At 40.2% G+C, this 20,762-nt stretch overlaps 1 protein-coding gene across 2 annotated transcripts in view; it reads left to right on the top strand.

Annotated features, from left to right (window-relative positions):
• arhgap46b (Rho GTPase activating protein 46b) overlaps nucleotides 1-17,852 on the top strand; it is a 72,166-nt gene extending 54,314 nt beyond the window's left edge. Inside the window, exons 4-10 of one of the 2 annotated variants that reach the window (XM_066671911.1) lie at nucleotides 208-856; nucleotides 2,742-2,837; nucleotides 10,311-10,384; nucleotides 11,318-11,517; nucleotides 13,686-13,777; nucleotides 13,922-14,091; nucleotides 15,004-17,852. In XM_066671911.1, the coding sequence (XP_066528008.1) occupies nucleotides 208-856; nucleotides 2,742-2,837; nucleotides 10,311-10,384; nucleotides 11,318-11,517; nucleotides 13,686-13,777; nucleotides 13,922-14,091; nucleotides 15,004-15,198 (1,476 nt within the window). In that variant the 3' untranslated portion in view covers nucleotides 15,199-17,852. The remainder of the gene's footprint in view (nucleotides 1-207; nucleotides 857-2,741; nucleotides 2,838-10,310; nucleotides 10,385-11,317; nucleotides 11,518-13,685; nucleotides 13,778-13,921; nucleotides 14,092-15,003) is intronic. The other variant, XM_066671913.1, reaches the window with a different exon arrangement.
• The last annotated feature ends 2,910 nt before the right edge of the window (nucleotides 17,853-20,762 follow it).

The raw sequence follows: 20,762 nt of genomic DNA, 5'->3' as shown, positions 1-20,762 counted from the left end.
TTGGTCTGCGGAATGTTTTTGGCATTTGAAAGTGGTTTTAAGTTAGTTACTGTTAGTGTTCATCTTCAACAGGCACGGTTCAGATTTTAAGCTTGATGCTGTGGATTAGAGTTAGACTATGGCAGAATGTTCTAGTGCTGTATTCCAGTTGTGTTCATGCCCAGATAAACTTCTTATTTGGTCCCCTCTCTGTCTTCCTATGTCCAGACAGGAACACTGGAATCCAAAGGTCAGCCGGAGCACCGCCCCCAGCACGGCGAGAACCACAGCAATGATGACGATGGCAGAGCAAGTCATGGCACCGGTTCCGTCCTCTCTGGTCATAGCCACGCTTCACAAACTCGCCACCCTTCGACCAGCTCCAGCTACCAGTATCCGTACTCGACCCTGTGCAAGCCCTCAGCCAAAGTGGACATGGAGGACTGGGCAAGCAAAAACTTCAACCTGCACACCCAGGGACTGTTCCGCCGCCGCGTCTCCATCGCCAACATGCTGTCCTGGAACGGTGGCTCCATCAAGAAACCAATGCTGATCACCAGTGAGCGTGCCGTCAAGAAGGACGCTTGTGAGATGTTTAAATTGGTGCAGGTTTACATGGGCGACCGGCCCACCCGTGCGGACCGCCAACATGCTGCCCTGCTGGTGATCACCAAGTGCTGGGGCACTCAAAGCCTGCGGGACGAGCTGTATGTGCAGCTAGTCAGGCAAACCACAGACAACCTGAGTTTGAGCAGTCTTCAGGCTGGCTGGGAGCTGATGGCCATCAGCCTGGCCTTCTTCTCTCCCTCACCCAAATTCAGACGCTACCTGGAGGGCTACATCCAGAGACATTTGGAGCCCAGTAATGACAAGAAGAGTGAGTATAAATGAGCAAATGCTGCATTACACATAATGCATTTACAGTGGAGATTCAAATTGGAGAACTCTTCTTAAACACTTCATTGTTTCCTCAAATGTTGCTGAAATATATCTGTCAAAAATGGAAGGAATTTGGTTTTTGGTCATTTCAAAATAAACAAGGTGTTTCAACAAAAACCTTTATATGGTTGAAAATACAGCCACCAGAATTACAGAACAGTAACAGTTATGATGATTACTGCTTTCAAACATTAGCAAGAGGCTATTTCTTTTAATGATTTAATACATTTTTACCCACAAGGCCTCGCTAATTTCTCACATTGCTCTGGTTTGATATTGGTCCACACTTTTTTTTCCACAGTTGGTAACTGTAGTGAGTTTTTTGTTTCTAGTGAATAAGGAATAACATTTGCTAAAGAAAACGTCTTCATACTTCTGCCAAACTTAACTGAATTCTTCTGTGTTTTGATTCTTTCTGCTGATGAGAGGTTTGGATTCTGATGAGTTAGCTTTCAAGCCAAATTCTCAAACATGGCAAGACAGAACCTTGCCCTGTTCAGCACAGAATTGGTGAGCAGTTGCAGCTGTAGTGTCAATCCCAGTATCGTCTTGTTCCATTGTGCGTTCTTACATGAAGGACTTGAATGAATTAGGGTCATTGTAAAGCTTTAGTAGTTAAAAAATCATGCTCTTGGAATGACCAGCTTCTCTTATAGTGTCTGAAAGGTTAATATCAGCCTTTACCTAATTAACCAGTTTTGGCAGAGTTTCCTTCACCTTGGAGCAGCTTCCAAAATGACTCCATATTGCCACATAAATAGGTGCTGTCAGATAATGGAAACTAGCACCAGGTTCCAGATTAGCACCAATAACTGTAAAGTAAGTTATTTTCTAATCAGGTCGCACAGGTCACCTGCCTCCCTTCTATTCATCTTACAATAATTTTATACTGGGACGAGCATTTAATTTGACATTTAGAATTATGTAATTTGTTCACTAATTTTGATGACTACTGTCTAAAAAAAATCAACATTTTACCTGTAGTGAAATTTTGCACACGGCTGTATATAGTGATGTCACAATTAAGGCATAAATATCAAATTATTAATGCCACTGATTAATGATCACCTTAAACATTGTTAACACATTTTTCCAGCTTGACACATTGAATTATCTGTACATTTAATCTAAACCCCACAAACACGTTCAGGTTCATGAACTCCGCTCATATAGCTATAATAAATTGTCCAAACTTTTGAGTCCGTATTCAACTTCACAAGTTGGAAGATCCTTAAATCAGTTGCTGTTGGACACTCCTCATTCTTGACTGAAATATAAAGATGACAGGGCTTTCTCTGTATCTGCCCCAAAACTGTGGAACGGCCTGCCACTCTGCCAACTCTCTCACACTTCATGTTTTTAGTCATACTTGAGAAACTATTTATATTGTCATGTTTTTTACTGTACAGCACTTTGTCTGCTTTCTGTGGTCTTTTTAATGTGCTTTAGAAATAAAAATTGACTTGATGTTGGTTTCTTAGGTTTTTCTCTTTATTTTTCTTTTCTTTTTTCTCACACTGATAGTGAATGTTTGATTCAGGTATGCCCATGTGCCTCCAAACATACACTTCCACTTACATTACAAGTCAATATTAGTTTCAATGCTAAATTTAAGATGACCCAGTGCCAATTTAAACAGGATGTAAGGCTGGGGACGGGAGAAAAATAAAAGGCAGTGTTACTCAATGTCATAGTTCAAAGGCCATAGAACAAAGCATGACAGTGTGTTTTTCAGATGGAATGGTGAAGAATGTGTATATATTTTAACCAAAAAAATATATATATATTTGATTTAAACAGTGTTTCTTTCTTTGGTTTATCAGTATTACAGAGAATAATGGAACAGGACATAAAAAATAAGAAGAACTCAAAGTCCAGGAAGAAGAGGAAACAGGACAATGAAGAGGAGGAAGACCAGGGTAAGATTCGGCATGGCACACACACACACACACACACACAGTATAACTCACAAACAATTACACAAGGAGATATGAGCAATATGGTCCTATGAGATAATGGTTTTCCTGTGGTATTTGAGTGGGATTTCTTTGTGTTTAGGGAGGGGTAGTTTTTTTATTCTCTCTCTCCCCCAAAGTGATATGTTGCTATAGCCACTTAAAGGGCAGTCTACCTTTTTTTTCTGCATTTTTGCAGAATTCAGTTTGATGTAAACAAGCATCATTGATGTAAACAAAGTCATTCAGAGTGTTTTTAAATGAAATGGTAAATTGTTGTGACACTTTCCGTCTGAGTTCTTTACTCTGGTGGAGAATGGAACCAAGTGTTACCAATATAACTATTTTAAGTACTATGAAAATACCAAAATCTTCCGAGTTTGTATGTATGTTAATTGTAAAATAGTGGTAGATCTGAATTATTTCACATTATAGTGCACCATGTGCACCTGTTTATTAGTATTTACAATGCATTTATGGTGGGCGGGGGATTTAAAAACTTCATGGAGGTAGCCATTAATTAATAATAATTTTATAATCAGTCTCTGTGCCATTGCAGTAAACAGAATGTTCACAAGTGAGCAATAACTAACACTAAAGTTCCTCTAGATTCTTACATTCTCACATCAAACTGCATTTTGAACAATTCCGACGTTAACTGCTTCTGGTGCAGCTCTCCTAATGAAACCACTCTGACTGTGTTTACATCTTATTTATGCAGAAAAGTATAGGATTGGAGAAATTCTCCTATAACAGACTATAATTTTTATTGTATAGAATATTTCCAAGTTGCTTTCTCTTTGTCTAAAAAAGGACATGTTTACAATTTTCCACAAGTTAACAGTTCTGTGATGTCTTAAGGAAATGTTGGCAACATGCTTTGATCAAAATCCCAAAAGGAACAAACAACATAGCATCGTTCTCCCACCTGTCTTAACAGCCATGTTTCGAATGGCTGTTTTGCGGACATACACCTTTAAATGATAACGAGTCACAGTTCATCCAGCATGATGGCACAGCAGTGAGAAACGATGCAGTCACGCTTATCTTTAGCAAATTTTGCTTGGTTCTCTTTCTTCTCCATTATCATTTTTGCCCAGTATTTTTACTTATCTTTAGTTACTTTCTGGTTTTTTTTCTTTAGTTACTTAGTTGTCTCTGCACTCTCACTTAAAATTAGTGGCTCTGTGATTTGAGGCAGTTAGATGAGGGGTCATTCCAATCCTGTTCTCTGAACTTGACATCAGAACCTGAGCAAAATTATTACTTAGGCAGCCCAAAAATATGACTGGGTTGTCTTATTTAACGGTTTATCTGTTGGTAGACACAAGATCCTCCGAAAAATGTGCTGATGCACTGTAAAAAGTCATTTTTCTCCTTTAAAATAACTAAACAAATGCACATGATTTTTAGTTTCTAACATCCAGATTCTTTAGTTTCTTACATCCAGATTCTTTAGTTTCTTACATCCAGCCAACTGAAACCAACTGGAAAATCTTCCTCATTGTGTGTCAGTCTCTCTGATTTAAAACAAAGACACACAGACAGACACACACACACACACACACACACACACACACACAAATGAGATTAGAGCATAGAGCAGCATGATATTCTTCATGTCCCACATTTTTGGTGCACTGCCAAACTTCTGAGAGAAAAGAGAGACCATGGGTGAGTCCATAAGAGGGAGTGATTATCTTTTAGGAAGGTTGCATGCATTAAACAAGCCAACAGAGTACTGTCAGGAACATTTTTATCAGTCTGTGGCCTCAATGCTTCCCTCCATTTGTCTTTTTCCACTTCACTCTCCCTTTTCTTTAAATTTCATCTTCAGCACATAAATACTAGTGTGTGTATTTGTTGTATATGGAGCCATAGTTGATGTGAAAATACAGCACATATCCAGTGTATCTGGATGTTGTCTTTTTACATTTTTGAAAGACAAGAATTTCTGTTCATATGGTGTTCAGATCTAGCTCCTGACACCAGGGCACACACGTGTGTGTGTGTGTGTGTGTGTGTGTGTGTGTGTGTGTGTGTGTGTGTGTGTGTGTGTGTGTGTGTACACACCTGATATCATGTAGCTCCACTATTGTCTTCCTATCCTATGTCTTCTTTACCACCTCTCAGTGTTGCTGAGAACATGGAGGACAATAAATCATGGAGCATTGGTTAATTTAAAATCCCTTCAACACCTGAATATAAAAGCTGCATTTGAAAAGATTAAAGGTAAACACTCTGTGATTAGATGATGATCCCGTTGATGCAACTGCATGTTTAAGCTGAGAGTAAACAGGATCGTAGTGACACATCTAGTTTGAAACTGGATTCAAGGTCTAGACTTCTGTTCTGTACCAAATGTTTTCAAGAATGTAATTATGAAGAAGTTTTATGACAAATTATGTGGAAGTATAAGAACCTGATACATTTGTGTGTTTTTTTAACATTGTTGGTGGTCAGCTGTGTCCTCCCCATGTGGGCGATGTCTGAGAGATGTTGGTGTTGATATTGTGCAAATGACAGATAACATCAAAGCAGAGCCCTGTGGTTACTCACCACTTCTAGACATGGCCTAAGGCTCCCCTGGGTATAATCAGCTGAGTCAGTCAGTGTGTGTGTGTGTGTGTGGCTCAGTCATCTTTGCAGAAGTTATAAAACACAGTTACGCATTGAATTTATTGGTGTGTTTCTGTTTTACTGACATCACCACCTGCTGTGTCCAATGGTGAAGCTGCATCCAGCTGCATCCCAGGATTCATTGAGATTTTTCCCATACCACAACATGCACACAGAAAAGTCACACACACACAACATATACACACTTGTATGTTGAAACAGCTTGTATATTAAACCCTCAAAGCATTCAGAGCAATGGAGTTTGTGATTGTGGAATTCTATTCCATTAAAATACAGAGGAAGAGTGTTGAGTGTGTGGGTGGAGGCTGACTCCGGCCTATTGTCTTGGTGCTTCTGGCCTCATTATTAAGATCATGTGATATTCTCTAGAAACACAGTCCCAATTGTTTGGACGTGGTCTAGGATTAGTTGTTTTGGGGTCAAATTTTCAGGATGTTTTGTTGCATTAGAGTGAGCAGTGGTATTTGTTTAATTTCGGTTCAGCTTTCATTGAGTGAAGGTATTCTGAAGCATATTAATTAGAAATGGATTATATAGATAAAGTACACTATTCATTCATTATCCATAAGCGCTTATCCAGTTCAGGGTCGCGGTGGGTCTGGAGCCTACCCGGAATCAATGGGCGCAAGGCAGGAATACACAGGGTGACGCACACAAATTCACTTACACACTCACACCTACGTGTGTTTTTGGACCTTGGGAGGAAACAGAAACACCTGGAGGAAACCCACGCAGACACAGGGAGAACACAAACTCCTCACAGACAGTCACCTGTAGTGACTTGAACCCACATCCTCCAGGTCCCTGGAGCTGTGTGACTGCAACACGACCTGCTGCGCCACTATGCAGCCCTGTATCCCCATATGATAGATAGAAATACACTATAATTATAGAATCTTATCAGTTCGGGAAAGTATCCTATATTGAATCCTCTTCATTGATGGTAATCCTGTGGTCAAGATGCCTTGTAGTATTAATATTAAAGACAATAATTATTATTTGCTTGTATAAATGATAACGCAATGCATTAAATATTATAAGAGCACATGGGTTATGAATCGTGTTCCCTCACGTCTTCAGATTTTATGGATCACAACTTTTTTTTGGTGGTGTTCTGTGGCCAATTAATGCTCAGATATATGTATGTGAATGTTTTGTGAAGGAGGCCCTTGAAAGATCAGAATTAGACTACGATTTGGAGTTTTCCTTGAGTTGAACCAGGTGTGTTTGAAGAGGAATTTCACTATGACATGCTGGTCTGCAGCCGTTTGCAACTGAATTAGAGCCCACTGCCATTTTTTCCACTTATTATTACCATCTCTCTCTTGGCACAAGTTGATTTTGAGACATTCTCTTGGCTCTGCTGATTGGATGTGACCTCAGTGGTTGGTTAGCCAGGATGGGTTTGATGATAAGGGTGGCAGGAAGACTGTGGGATGAATAATGTCAGGCCTCACCAGCTGTCTGCCAGCTCTGTAGCCGGTTAGACATGGCATTGTGCAGGAGAAGCAGATTTCAGGGGCCCCGTTTCTCTTCTGTTTGAAACAAGCATAATGCATTGAGCAGAGTTTATTATACAGTGTGTGTGCTGGGGCCCATTCACTTTCTCTCCATGTGCCAACCTAGAGCAGAAGAGAGGCATGGTCTAGCGGCGGGTGGACTGGGTGGAGCCAGAGGAGCATTGTGGGAAAGAAAACAAGCGTTGATATGTTAAGCACTCCTTTGAAAAGAGGAGATTCTTCTAGTCTATAGGATTAAATAGAAGCTTTTAAATCAATGGCTATTCGTATGCAAAACAGACCTATTCTATTTTGTGCTCTCTCTCTCTCTCTCCCCCTCCCTACCTCTCTCTACACCTCTGTCTCTCCTTCCCCTCTGTCTGACCTGAAGTGCTGGTGTCAATTGGCTTGCTTTGTTTTCAAGAGGCTGTTAATACAAGCAGAAGAGGACTGAGAGCTACAAAACAGGAAATAAGAGAAAAAGAATAGCAGAACAGAAGGGGGCAGTGACAAGAACAGTTTGTTCCCTAATATTGCTGTATGTTCTGTTTTATTTTTATTTGTTTAAAAAAAATAAGCATGCCAATCGCATTAATGTTCAATGATTAATCACGATCAACCACAAGTTAAAAAGCCAGGACTTCTTGTATTAAGGGTTAAATCAGTGTGTAGTGTGCTATGCGTGGCAATTTGACTAGAGGAATTTTATTTTAATATGCCGGTGTAGATTTGATTATTTATTCATTTATTGATTATTTTTCTTGATTTTTTAAATTTTTTTTAATGAATTCCAGGAGGAAGTTGTGGCCAAACTTGTGTTTTAAATAAATACTGTAACTTAATGAAGTTTTTAGATTATCACAGGTTTGGATGTTTTGCAGCACTACTGTTGAACAAGGGAGAGCGTTGGATTCTGTGCAGAGAGGGGTGAGAATAACTGAGGAGGAACTAGAAGATAAGAGGCAGGGTGTGAGAGGGGGATCAAAGAAAAGCAGGCTCTTGTGAAAACTCTGACCTGTATGTTGAACATGTTTTCACAGCCTGATAAAGCAGAGTCATCCATGTAAAACAGCAGCTGTAAAACCTGCCATCTTTTTTTATTTAATTTTTTTTCTCCACCTCAGCCTTTTTGTCTTCTTGGCTTTTTGGCCGAGGGAAACTAGAGAGAAGCGTCAGTTAGAAAGCAGCTTTCAAGTCTCGGATTACAAACTTCCTTTGCAGGCCACGACAGATCTTAGGTGGCTTTGACTCATCCTGTGTCTGCTACAGGTGTGTTCTTATCTACAAAAACGTTGGCCATTTGCCTGTTCAAATGAGCAGGGAGATGTACTGGTCAGAGGCGTGGTGGTTACTGGTGCCTGGATTAACAGCTCTCTTCAAACTTTCATTCTGTCTGTTCTGTGTAGAAAACAGGTGTTTCTGCATAAGTCCCTGTTTTCTTCTGCAGTCACTCCTCCTCATTCAACTGTGCTTCACTGTTTTTGACGCGCCCTCTCTCCGGTCATTTACGCAGCTGTTGAGCTATCATCCTCTCTGCTTGCATAACTGACCCTTCTGTTCGCCATGCTTTTTTCTTACAAGTAATGAACAAGCCTTTCTCTCTCTCTCTCACTAACCATTTCACCCCTCAACTCATGCACAGTATTTTATTTTTCTCTTAGAAGCCACAATGCTTCTCATGACATTTTTGCAGCTGTTAACTTTAACAAGCAGCGTATTGTTTGTTTTCAGAAAGTGGTTGTTCAGCTTGAGGTAGCACACAACTTCCAGCAGTTTTCCCAAGAGACTTTTGGTCTCTGTTCTCTTTCCCAAAGGATGACACATCACTGTATTCAATTGAAATCTAAATCTTTTTACCGTGTTAACTCGTATCCCTGGTCACTGGAAGCTTTATGAATCATATCAATTAAGAAATCCTTAATTGGTAGCATTTTATGAATATTGTGTATCTGTCCAGCACTGGTCACTATTGATCTCATTAGTAACAAAATAATCATTGATTTATAATTAAAAAAAAAGGTGCAAAGGCCTGTGTCTGTCTCGTTAAGAGAGACCAGTAAGAGAGTGTGAAATATTAATTATTATCAAACAATGTACCAACGAAACACGGACAGCTTCTCAGGTTCTTTGCACAGTTCCTCTTTATTTTACATAAAAGGGATTTCACTTGGAGGTCTTTTTCTTTGTTTGTTTCTGTAAGTATGATGAATAACCACAGGGAGCAGTAATAACTGCCTCTGTTGGTGATGCTGAGTGTCAGGCCTGGGGTCAGTCCAGTAAAGCTGCTATCACCTGTTAGCTGTAAATCACCACCTGACAACCACTGACCTCAGATCTTAGACTGTCTCTCTCTCTCTCTCACACACACACACACACACACACACACACACACACACACACACAGCCAAGAATGACTCACCTTCCCACAACACTAGTCCTCTCAGCCCACTCTCTGTCTTGCATCAAAAACACCCCCAGCATTATAGTCTGCTGTGTTTGGTTTTCAGAGTCAGAGTGGAGAAATGTGGAGTAGTTTCAGTAGCCTGGAAGACGGCAGGATTAGTGTTTGGACCTGCATAGAGTAAGAGAGCTGAGAAGACAAGCAGAGATCTGCAGCTCACAATATTTGTGACACTGATATCAGAACTATGGATCATTAAGCTTGGGCCTTTCATCTGTAGCCAGTGTTTCAGGCGAAGCGTCCAAGTTGCTAAAGAGTTTGAAATTTTGTCACTTCTACTGCTATAAGGTACTCCACTTTCCAGAAATGCTATACTGTATTAAGGATGAAAGAACTTTCTGGAAACCAAGGCTAGCATCCAGTGGTGTGTTTGATCTTGTGCTGGTAACGAAATCTGCCGTACTGATTTACACTCCACTGTGTATTTTTCTTAGCTTCAGTTAAAGCATAATAAAATATCTTCAGCAAGAAAAAACTCAGGGCTGGTGGTAATCTAAACTAAGAACATACGTCTGTTTAGCCTAAAATACACACACACTACATACACAAACTCTGCTTCATGTAATTCTGTTTTCATATCATTGCTGACATAAGTACCGTCTCTAGTTATATATAATATCAGTTTTTATTTTATATATAACTTAAACAATGCAGCTCTACCTTTGGAAAATTCCATTTCTTCACATTGTTCACTTATTTTCAATCATTTCCCTTTGACGTTCTCTTGGGATTTTAATCTCATTGACTCCAGGAATTTGGTTTGTTCTAACGGCACAGCTTTGATTCATTCATTGCTCATTGTTGAGTTACGTTGTTGATTATGCATGTTCTCTACAGGTCTGCCAATCAGCACTTACGCCAAGTACTGCTACCGCAAGCTGCAGAAGGTTGCCGTGACCGGGGGCAAGAAGGTAAGTGTAACCCTAGTTACTGATCTGTTTATGCCTTTTCTCTTATTCATAGTTTTAGGCTGACTAGCCTTGGAATTGTGGCCAGCAGGCACACTGGACAATTGATTACAAGTCATCAGCACACTCGGGGTAAACAGAAGTGTGGTATATCAGCAGGTTATCTCAAAGGGCAATGGTTTTAAATAGTTCCTGGAGAGAAGTATGTGGAGATGGCTGCGCTGCAGGTTTATGGTAGCAAAACAAAGCAGCCTGTAATGTGTTCAAACTGGCCTTTGACTGCTGAAGTATAACAGTGTGCAAGTGCCTACATGTGTTAGCAATCAGAGCACTAAGCCCTTAGGAAAGCTCCATGAGAACCACTCAGACTTACTCAACCCCCCCCTCAAACACCACCACCTCGCACAAGTACACACACTCAGAGGCATCACAGTAAAAGTTGAATTAGCTGCATTCCCCTCCTTCTCTGTCCTTTCTCCAGTCCTCACCCTGTAATCAACTGTCCCACCACTGCCTCCTCTATTTTTACTAGGCCTCTATTTTTAAGGCCACACTAAAACAGCCATGCGTTACATTGTAAACTGCCAAAATGGTGTCTCGGGTGCAAATTGCTGGTCATGCTGAAGAATAAGGTACTGACAGTCATGCCATGTGGCTGAAATACTGATTATTTTTACTGATAAAACTATTAACAATTTTTTGATCAATCTTTATTTTGTTTATTTGTAATGTTTATTCAACAAATGAACAATAATACGTAATAATTAAATGGGCAGGAAGTGTACTAGCTTTAACTTGATGGTAGTGTGTACGCCTAAATATGGTGATGTTTTTTATGGTTATTCTGCTAATCATAGTTTATTCATTGCAGCTCTGTGTAGATCAGAATGGCTCTTGGATTCAGTAAACTCATCTCCTCTATTTCTCCTTTTGCAGGGTCTCAGGAAGCCAACTCTGGATGAAATTGATCATGGGCGCAATGCCATTGTGACACCGTCTCTGTTCGGCAGTGCCCTGGAGGAAATCATGGAGAGGCAGAGTGAGATGTTTGCTGATCGGAGGCTGCCCTGGGTGCAGGTGCAGCTCTCTCAGTGTGTGCTGGCCCTTGGCGGAGCTCAAACTGAGGGCATCTTCAGGTGAGAGTTCAAACTAATTTGACAAATCACTGCTGTTTGAAGCTGTACACAAACTTCTCGTCTATTTACCTTAAGTGGACACGAGGGGGGACCAACATCTGTATCCGACTCATAAAAGCTGTGGCCACACACATACAGCTGCCATTTAACAGCTATGATCCAACACCAAAGATTTGGTGGGTATTAATGTGTGGTGTGTACCGTTTTGTAGAAGTAATAATAGCTTGTACTCTTCTGGGAAAGCTCTACATTGGGACCATTTCTTTTTTCTGAGGATATGATGGGACTTAGCCATGAGGGCATTAGTGGGGTTGGGTACATTTGGGTGATTATTTTTGTATCACACACTACTTCAACATAGATTTGAATGGAGATTAGTCACTTCAGAGATAACAGAACCACTGCTCCACAGCCCAGTGCCAGGAGTCTTTATGTAACGCTGCTTTGTGACGTTAGTTGTAAAAGGTGTTTTATATAAATACATTTTGATTGATTGATTGATGACTTTATACCCCTTTAGCCCATTCTTGGCATTTAGTGTGGCAACCATAAACCATATTGTTCAAGATGTGTACATCTAGTACCAGAATTCACTAGATATAAGGTGTTTCTCTGACCCTTTGGACACATACTACACATTAGCAGTTACTACAACTTAAAATGTAATAACTATGAGCAGATCTACGACTGATTGATTAATGCAGCCACTTCAAGATGAAAGTAACAGAAGGGAATTATTACAACCTGAATTGCAGCCATATTTTCCTTCTAACTGTGAAATATTACAAAACATATGCAAATGAGAGAGGTACAGCTTTTCAATGTAGGCCTGAGGGAGGAAAAAAAAATAATCATTGCTCCTCTGCATGTCAAAACAGCCCTATGCAAACATGCACATCCTTACATGTGTCCTTTAAGTGAGTGTCTCCACACAGACTGCTGCTTCACACTCCCACAGTGGCCCCACAGCTGGGTGGTCCCAACAGGAGCTGTTTGTCCAAACAGACCCCCGTCTGTTTGACATTTGGCGAAAGGAGAAATAAAAATCGAACGCATTAATTGTTTAAACAGAACAGCACGTCCATTTATAAGATGGCTGATGTATGTTCAAAAGGCGAATGATACTCTAGAGAGCCACACAGGCCCAGATTACAGAGCTGACTTTGTTCTGGGCCATGGCTGAAACATAAATACAATGGATCAAATTTATCAGAGGCTTTGCCAGTGTTGTTACTGCAGCAGGTTTCTAAATGTAGTCCAGTGGCTGAACAGGTCGGCACTTTTCCCTCGTGTGCATGTTCAGACATTTAAAATGGCAAACGCATTTTTCCATCTCTCCCTATCCTTTTCCTAATTATCTCTCTTTATGACGCCTGTGACCAATGTGGGTTGTGTCAGGAAATCCGTCCCTGGCTGTTTGTTTTTCATAAACTCGGGGGGGGAGTTGAAACCTCCTGTTTTTATTATCGCTCCACATTGAGGGTTTGTTTTTAAATACGGTATTCGCTTCAGCACACTTCTATACCAGTGTCATCCTCATTCTTCTTCTGCTCAATCAGACCCTGTGTGAAATGTGACACACACACAAACACACCGGGACCATCTGCTTTCATTAAGTCTGGTAATACCACTTCAGCGAGATGCCAAAAAAACATGTTTATGATAAGGCATGCTTTTGTTTACCTGCCAGGCCGATGTAATGTGAACTAGTGGCCAGCTCCTTCTAGAAGTAGACTTCAAGCAGGTGAAATTTTTCTTAACACTGAAATGGCTGCGTTTAAAAGTCTGCTTGACACCTACACATGGCTTTCATGATAACTGACCTAAACCGACATGAAAGGCCTTTTTCTGTAATGACAGCAAGAATAATAGTTAATTTTTAGAATAATAACAATATGCGTGAGATGCTTGGAAGCAGCTGCACATGAACACACACTCACGTGTAAAGTCTTACGTATTATTACAAAGTGGCATAAATACTAACAACAGACCTCTGGTGATGGGTTTCTAGACCTGGGTTAAGTCTGTCATTGAGTAAATGTAAACGTGAATGTTTTGGTCTTTATTAAGGATTAATCTTGATCTGGGAAAAAGTGGTTCTTAGTTTTTCCACGTGTGATTAACTTTAAGAAAAACAGTGTCTACATGAGTTGATTTCTGTGCTGCAGGGTTCCTGGAGATATTGATGAGGTGAATGCCCTCAAACTCCAGGTGGATCAGTGGAATCTTCCAGAAAATCTCTCTGACCCTAATGTTCCTGGTAAGAAAACTGTCCCCTCTTTGAAAAACACTTCTTCAGTAATTGTTTTTATTTTTCAGTTGACTGATGTCATATGGTGAAGACTGTACAATGGGATTAAACATTGATGGACATGCCTTTGATCACAATCTCTTTGTTTCTCAGCATCGCTGTTGAAACTGTGGTACAGGGAGCTGGAGGAGCCAGTGATTCCACAGACTTTCTACACACAGTGCATCAGTAACTATGAGGATCCTGAAGCAGCCATCAGTGTAGTACAGTCATTACCAGAGTTAAACAGATTGGTGCTCTGCTACTTCATCCACTTCTTACAGGTATATATATATATATATTATTACATAATACCCTGTGTATGATGTGTATAATTGTTGCATTTGGTTTATATTGAAAGGAAGTGTGTTGATGCTGTCCAAAGGAAAACAGCAGAAGGAAAAACCCTTCTTAACTTTCAATGGAATTCAATGTAAAAAAAAAAAAAAAAAAAACATTCTCTGACATGCATTTGATAAGCGCTTTTCTTTGGACAGTGACAGTATTTACCTGTTTTCACTAAACCTAAACATACTCTGAGTCAAACTCCGGATAAAGTTGATCTATACATTTAAATATATTTTAAAAAGTTGATTGAGTGGAAGCAAATACATTTTTCTCTGGACGACAAAACTTTCGCACATAATCCACTTTGACGTGAAGCAAACAACCACTAATGCAGTGTGTACTCAGCTAAAGCTTGTTGAACTGGTTTCCTGCAATCTCAGATATGAATTAGACACGTAAACATGCTAAAGATAAACAACACTCCTTTTTTTTTGGTTTCCCATACAGCACCGAAACGTATAGCAGTTTTTATTTTGTAGATTTCTAAGCTTTAAAAGGAGCTGTGTCAAAGTACATCCGTTAAAATGAGCACAGATTAAGTTTACCACCACGTTTAGCAAGTCAAGCTAACGTTAACTAGCACCAACTAAAACAGGTGAAGTAAGTGTACTTACCCTGTTTACCTCCATGTTACAGAGGCTCTTGAACACCTTTCGTTGGTTTCCTTACATGCCCATATTGTTGGAAAAGGTCTTTTAAACCTTATTCCTTGAATTAGTAAGAAATAACATGTTTTCTGACTATCAATAAACACGTTAGGAACTCAAATTCCACTGTATTTATTTGTTTGACACTTTCATAGAGCTGTGCTTAGCCTTTAATCTCACATCTTTCTTCTTCTCCTTCAGGTCTTTGCTCAGCCGGTGAATGTAAGTAAGACAAAGATGGACGTGAATAATCTGGCCATGGTCATGGCTCCCAACTGTCTCCGCTGCGAGTCTGACGACCCTCGCATCATCTTCGAGAACACACGCAAAGAGATGTCCTTTCTCCGTATCCTTATTGTGCACCTGGACACCAGTTTTGTCAAGGGTCTCATCTGAACATTCAGCCTGACTTTCCACCCTTCTGCTCAGCCAAAAGATTCCCCAGTCTCTCTCATTTTGCGACCTAGAACGATGGCGTTGTTGACCGTGAGCAACACTTCATCTCCATCCTTTTGTTAGCTTGGAAATAAGAGTACATTACAAGATCCTGTCTGATGTCTTAAAGGAACCTTTGGAATCTTTTGTTGAATTTCTTTGCGGTGGCCACAAGCGTTCAATCCCTTGTGGATTCACCAGTGAAGCCTCAAGCACATGACTCAGCGACTCACTGAATACCAGCTTCCACTGAGGTTCCCCCTCAAACATTTGATCTGTATCTGCTCTGAATCATTTTGAGTGAATCCGCAGCCAAGACAGAGGCCCCTCGAGGAGTCTCCACAGCACTGTACCGCATGGATCTATTCCGGAGCAAATCGTTCTCATTGCGCACGATGTGCTGATGATAGTAGTATATGATTCAGCATGTTCACGGCAACCAGACTGCTGAGCACATGAGACCAAATGTGCAGGGATATTAATGACACCAAGACTTGGAACAAGAGCATTTGCTCTTTGTGATATTACTACTAATTCTGTCCTTTTTTTTTTTTGAAAAGCAGGGTTTGGACAAGCTTTTTTGGACAATCGTGGTCTTTTTTTTTCTCTAATGCTAACAGATTATGCAAGCAGTGATCCTCGGATTCTCAGTGTATTTCTCTAATTTAATTTGGTATGACTGTGTTGAGTATTTAATGAATGTTATGTGTATGCTGTGGAGCATATAATGGAAGAATGTGATGCTCCGTTGTTCTTTTTAAGGCAAGAGAGAAGCTCAATGGAATTACAGTTGATGGCCTGCAAAAGTCCGTGACTTTGTGTGTATGTGGTCGGCTGTAAGGTCATCAGATTCAAGGCCTGGACAGTGATTCGAAACAAGCAACCTCCTCCTGACTCCTCTCTGTTAAAGAGGGATACAGTTTGACCTTTGGAGCACACTCAGCTGGTTATTTTTAGCCATTACCAGGACAGCGGAAAGGCACAGAGTCAATGAGGACCCATTACTCCTGACTGTTCTCTACAGCAAGGGAATCAAGTCCAGTTTGTAATTTCTGGCTCTGTAGAAGCCATTTACCAGCCTGTCTCAAAGTGTTGTTTGGGGAGTGTATATTTACTCCACTGTTCCCCGAATGCAGTAAACAGAAGATGAGGGTGATTTCATATCTGAAATGTGTGGTTAAGGGGACAGGCTGTAGTATGCTTAGTGCTGTGGTCAGAGATTTGGGGTTTAGCGCCCGGCATGGGACTGGAATGCCTCTTGGTTTTGGCAAGACAAGAGATTGTGCTTTGAGTGTACACACATACACCCATAGCACATTCATTCCCCAACACCCCCCTCCCATACACACACACACACACACAATTCTATTTTTAAGCTGTAGGCCCCAAATGAGAGGTTTCCACCAGCCAAAAAAGGTCCAACAAGATTAGCTGCTCGTTTAAGCCCCTTTTCCATCATTTCCACAGCCGTTCGTCTGGGGACTGCTGCTGCACTTTACTTCAGTCCCAGTCATCTTTATTTCTGGGCTAGGACAGAGGGTGAGCAGGCTTCGCTGCATTGGCCTGTGGCCTCTGAAAGAAATGCAGACTTGGCAGAAGTATTTCAGAGCATTGCTTGCAAAACATAACCAACAGCCTGGTTAGAAGATACGACACGGTCATCACACGAGGCGAGAGGGTATTAGCCAGTTAACTGATGTTCCGATTATTTTGAAAATGAATTGTGTTTTTAAATCATTTGTTTTGAACAATCAAAATGGTGAGCAATAACCGAAGTTGTCCACAGCTTTTTAAAATTCCAGAGTACTTAACTGGAAAAAAGATTCGCAATAAATGTAGACAGGGTGTGCCAAATGTAATTACAGGTGTGTCCGTCAGAATTTAAAACATGCATTTGTCAAGCAAGCTACCATCTAATCCTCCTGACTAATTCACTGAGAACTTCAGATTCAGATTTAATCATGTTTAATTAACGACAAATGGCTTTTATGTTTATCAAGAAATGTTCCATCTTCCTACTGGAAAGAACAGCAGGTCCACCCCAGGAGTTTTTCCTCTTGTGCTGTATATATGATGACAGTGAATATCATTGTGCTCTCCATGTCTCATTATAAATTCAGTTTATCACACGAATCACTTGTGTTACAATGAAAATCATTTCGTGCATTGATTTACCGGCTTGGTTCAGGTGCTCTTGTCTTTTTGATCTAAATATAATCCTTCATTTCTTTTGACAGTTGTGTTGAATGGTGAAAGAAACTGTAGCAGAATACAGTTACACAACAACAGTGTGCTTTGTTGACTGCCTCCCATCCCCCTGCTGTATTGCACTTACTTTATCTGTGGGTGTTCTTACAGAAACTGATGACAGTAAATGGTTCTTAAAGGTTTTTCTTCCTTTCGTTTGGTTTTTGGTTCAGCGTAAAATCTCGGAGCAGCCAGCGCTGATCATGGGAATCATGGATGCTGTTCATTTCAGATAGCAACCTTTAGTAAAAAAAAGAAATAAAATAAAGTTTGTACATTTGCAATATTATACAAAATGCCTCCAGCTTTTTTTCTCTTTTTTCTTCCCCCTTCACAGTTTTAAAGCAGCTCACATTAGCTTTCAGTTAACTCCCAACTTGTATGTGTTTACACTCTGTGTTTTTCATGTGAAAAATAAATGACAGAATGGACTATATTTCCATGTTAAAACAAGACACTTTTTTTTTTTTTTTTTTTTGCATCACACAGTTCATCCATCCATTATCTGTAAGCGCTTATCCAGTTCAGGGTCGCGGTGGGTCCAGAGCCTACCTGGAATCATTGGGCGCAAGGCGGGAATACACCCTGGAGGGGGCGCCAGTCCTTCACAGGGCAACACACATTCACATGTACGGACACTTTGAGTCGCCAATCCACCTACGAATGTGTTTTTTGGACCATGGGAGGAAACCGGGAAACCCATGTGGATACAGGGAGAACACACCAAACTCCTCAGACATTCACTCGGAGCGATTTGAACCCACAACCTCCAGGTCCCTGGAGCTGTGACATTGCAACACTACCTGCTGCACCACCGTGCCGACCGCATCCCACAGTTATCCCCAGATTATCTTTATTTGTTTTGTCTGTCTTCAGCAGAAATGAGCTTTTAGTAGTTTGTCCTACAGTAGTGCTTTTAGTCGTGTGTTTTAGCGAAGACATATGCCAGATACCACAGTTCTTTTTTATTATTATTTATTTATTTAAAAATAACAGTATTAGCCACTGTGGAGCATTTACATACTTGAAGACCACAATGTATCAATCAATACACTGGTGTTTGAGTCAGCATTATCATGACAATTACTACAACATAAACATGCATTTAGTTCATGTCCCTTGTTATAATAACCATGATTATTTACACCACACTCTGACAGACAATACTCAGGATTTGTGGCAATTATCAAATTAATTATACTGCATATATACCGCTATAGTATTATAAAGCAGTGTCAGAATTAAATACTGCATTATTCTAAACCTTTTACATTTTTTGTTATATCATATAGAGCCTGGTAAAGTCTCCAATTGAAAAGCTTTGAAATAAAAGGTAGGTGGTAGGCCTGCATATAGCAAACAGGTCTAATGCATTCAGTGTCCAATTATTTGTGGACATCCAACTCATCCAGCCTTTCATTTAAAACCGAGATCTGTTTGGTGTTAGCCACAAAAGCAAGAGTGAGGCCAGTAACTGATGTTGGATGATTAGATTTGGGTCACAAGCAACACAACTATTGGCACAGAACATAGTTACCCATTCTACAGGCAAGGTTTTCTATAGAGTTTATACAAATCGAGCACTTGTATCAGCACTGGATGCACTTTAAAGTAACTAGTGCCTGTATACATTATGTCCTCTAGCATGGAAACAAAAACCACACTTGTGTAACACTGAATAAGCACCCAGGATGAGCTTGATGTGTCTCACACTGTGCTTCTTCATGCATATAACAGGATTTAAAGATGGGGAGCCCCTATCTGCTGTTGAGTTCAGCACATACACGCACCCAGGCCAAAAGGAAAGCCAAGGTGTGTATTCAGTTGGAAAGTAAGTGATGTGGATGAAGGGGTTTCTGTAAATTAGTGAGTCATCCACAATGCTGAATCATCATTAAAACCAAATGATATATTTGATTGTGTACTGGCGTATTTCAGGGTGTACATTCAGGTCGACAGCTGAGCTAGTTCCACGCCATACGTGCATGTATGCATTGACAAAGGTGAAAATATTGGTCACTTAAAAATACCTTGATTTTTGCCTCAGCTGTTTTACATTAAGCATTTTAATTATGAAATAGGGCTGGTTTCCTAGACAAGGATAAGGTTTAGTCCTAGACTACACAGAATATTGAATTGTAATTTTCCATTGACAGTACAGGACTAAACCTAACCCCTGTCTGGGAAACCAGCCCTAAGCGTGCTGAATGGAAGAGAAGCTCAAAACATTAATTTAACGTGCCACGTGTATTCAGAAAAATGCCTAGAATCTGTCCTTGCAAAAGTATAAATGACTGTATGATCCAAATCATACAGATAATCAAACACTGAGAGTTAAGTTTAAGACCACTATTTGGGTTTTATAGGTTTTATGTAGGGTGACCAGACGTCCTCTTTTACCCGGACATGTCCTCTTTTTTAGACTTAAAAAAATGTCCGGGCGGAATTTCACAAACGTCCGGGATTTTGTTTTTCTAGAGCTTACACAGAACTTCGAGAAGTTTCGTTCACAAACTAGTCCCGCCCTCCCCTACTCCGATTGGTTCGCTTGAGTGAGAAGGGAGGGGGGGGGGTGAAGTAGCCTTAAATCTTCGGATTGGACGGTCTGACTGTAGCGCTACCGTTATTGGTCGATAACCTTCTCTGTAAACATTTAATTGATTTAATTGGTCAGTCTGCACGTCAGTAGTCGTCCACACCCCCCTTGATTAGGATCATGTCTCACATTTTCTGCTGAAGCTGAGGTGAATATTGGGCTGGTTTCTCAGCGTTTTATTAAAATTTCCCATTGAAAACAGGATATAGTACAGGACTAAGCTTTAATCGCTCTCTGGGAAACCACCCCGTTGTGTTTAGTTGGATGTAAGTTAAAACACAAGGTATGAAGGTAAGGAAGTCTCTAAAATAAAATAAGCATTTAAATGTTACCGAATATTTCCTTTACATTATTACTGTAAGATCGGCCAAACAACAAAATAACAAACGGCAAAAAAAAAAAAAAAAACGCAGGCAACAGGCTTCTTTAAAAAAAGAGTAAAAAAAAATAAATAAAATAAAAAACTTTGTCCTAACAGGTCTCTACCGACCTCTTGTGACCAAAAATAAAAAATACATCATATGAGCTTCCTGGTTTAGCCATGACACACATAATACTGACACCAAGCGTTTAAAACAGACTCTGCCAAACCGTGGAAATATCTCTGTCAATTTTTGTATTTAAACATCATCGTAATCAGACAACACTTTACATATAAACATCTATCTATCTATCTATCTAT

Source organism: Hoplias malabaricus, chromosome 5, assembly GCF_029633855.1.
Source record: "Hoplias malabaricus isolate fHopMal1 chromosome 5, fHopMal1.hap1, whole genome shotgun sequence".
NCBI classification, from domain to species: Eukaryota; Metazoa; Chordata; class Actinopteri; order Characiformes; family Erythrinidae; genus Hoplias; species Hoplias malabaricus.
This window is presented reverse-complemented; position numbering and strand designations above follow the sequence as displayed.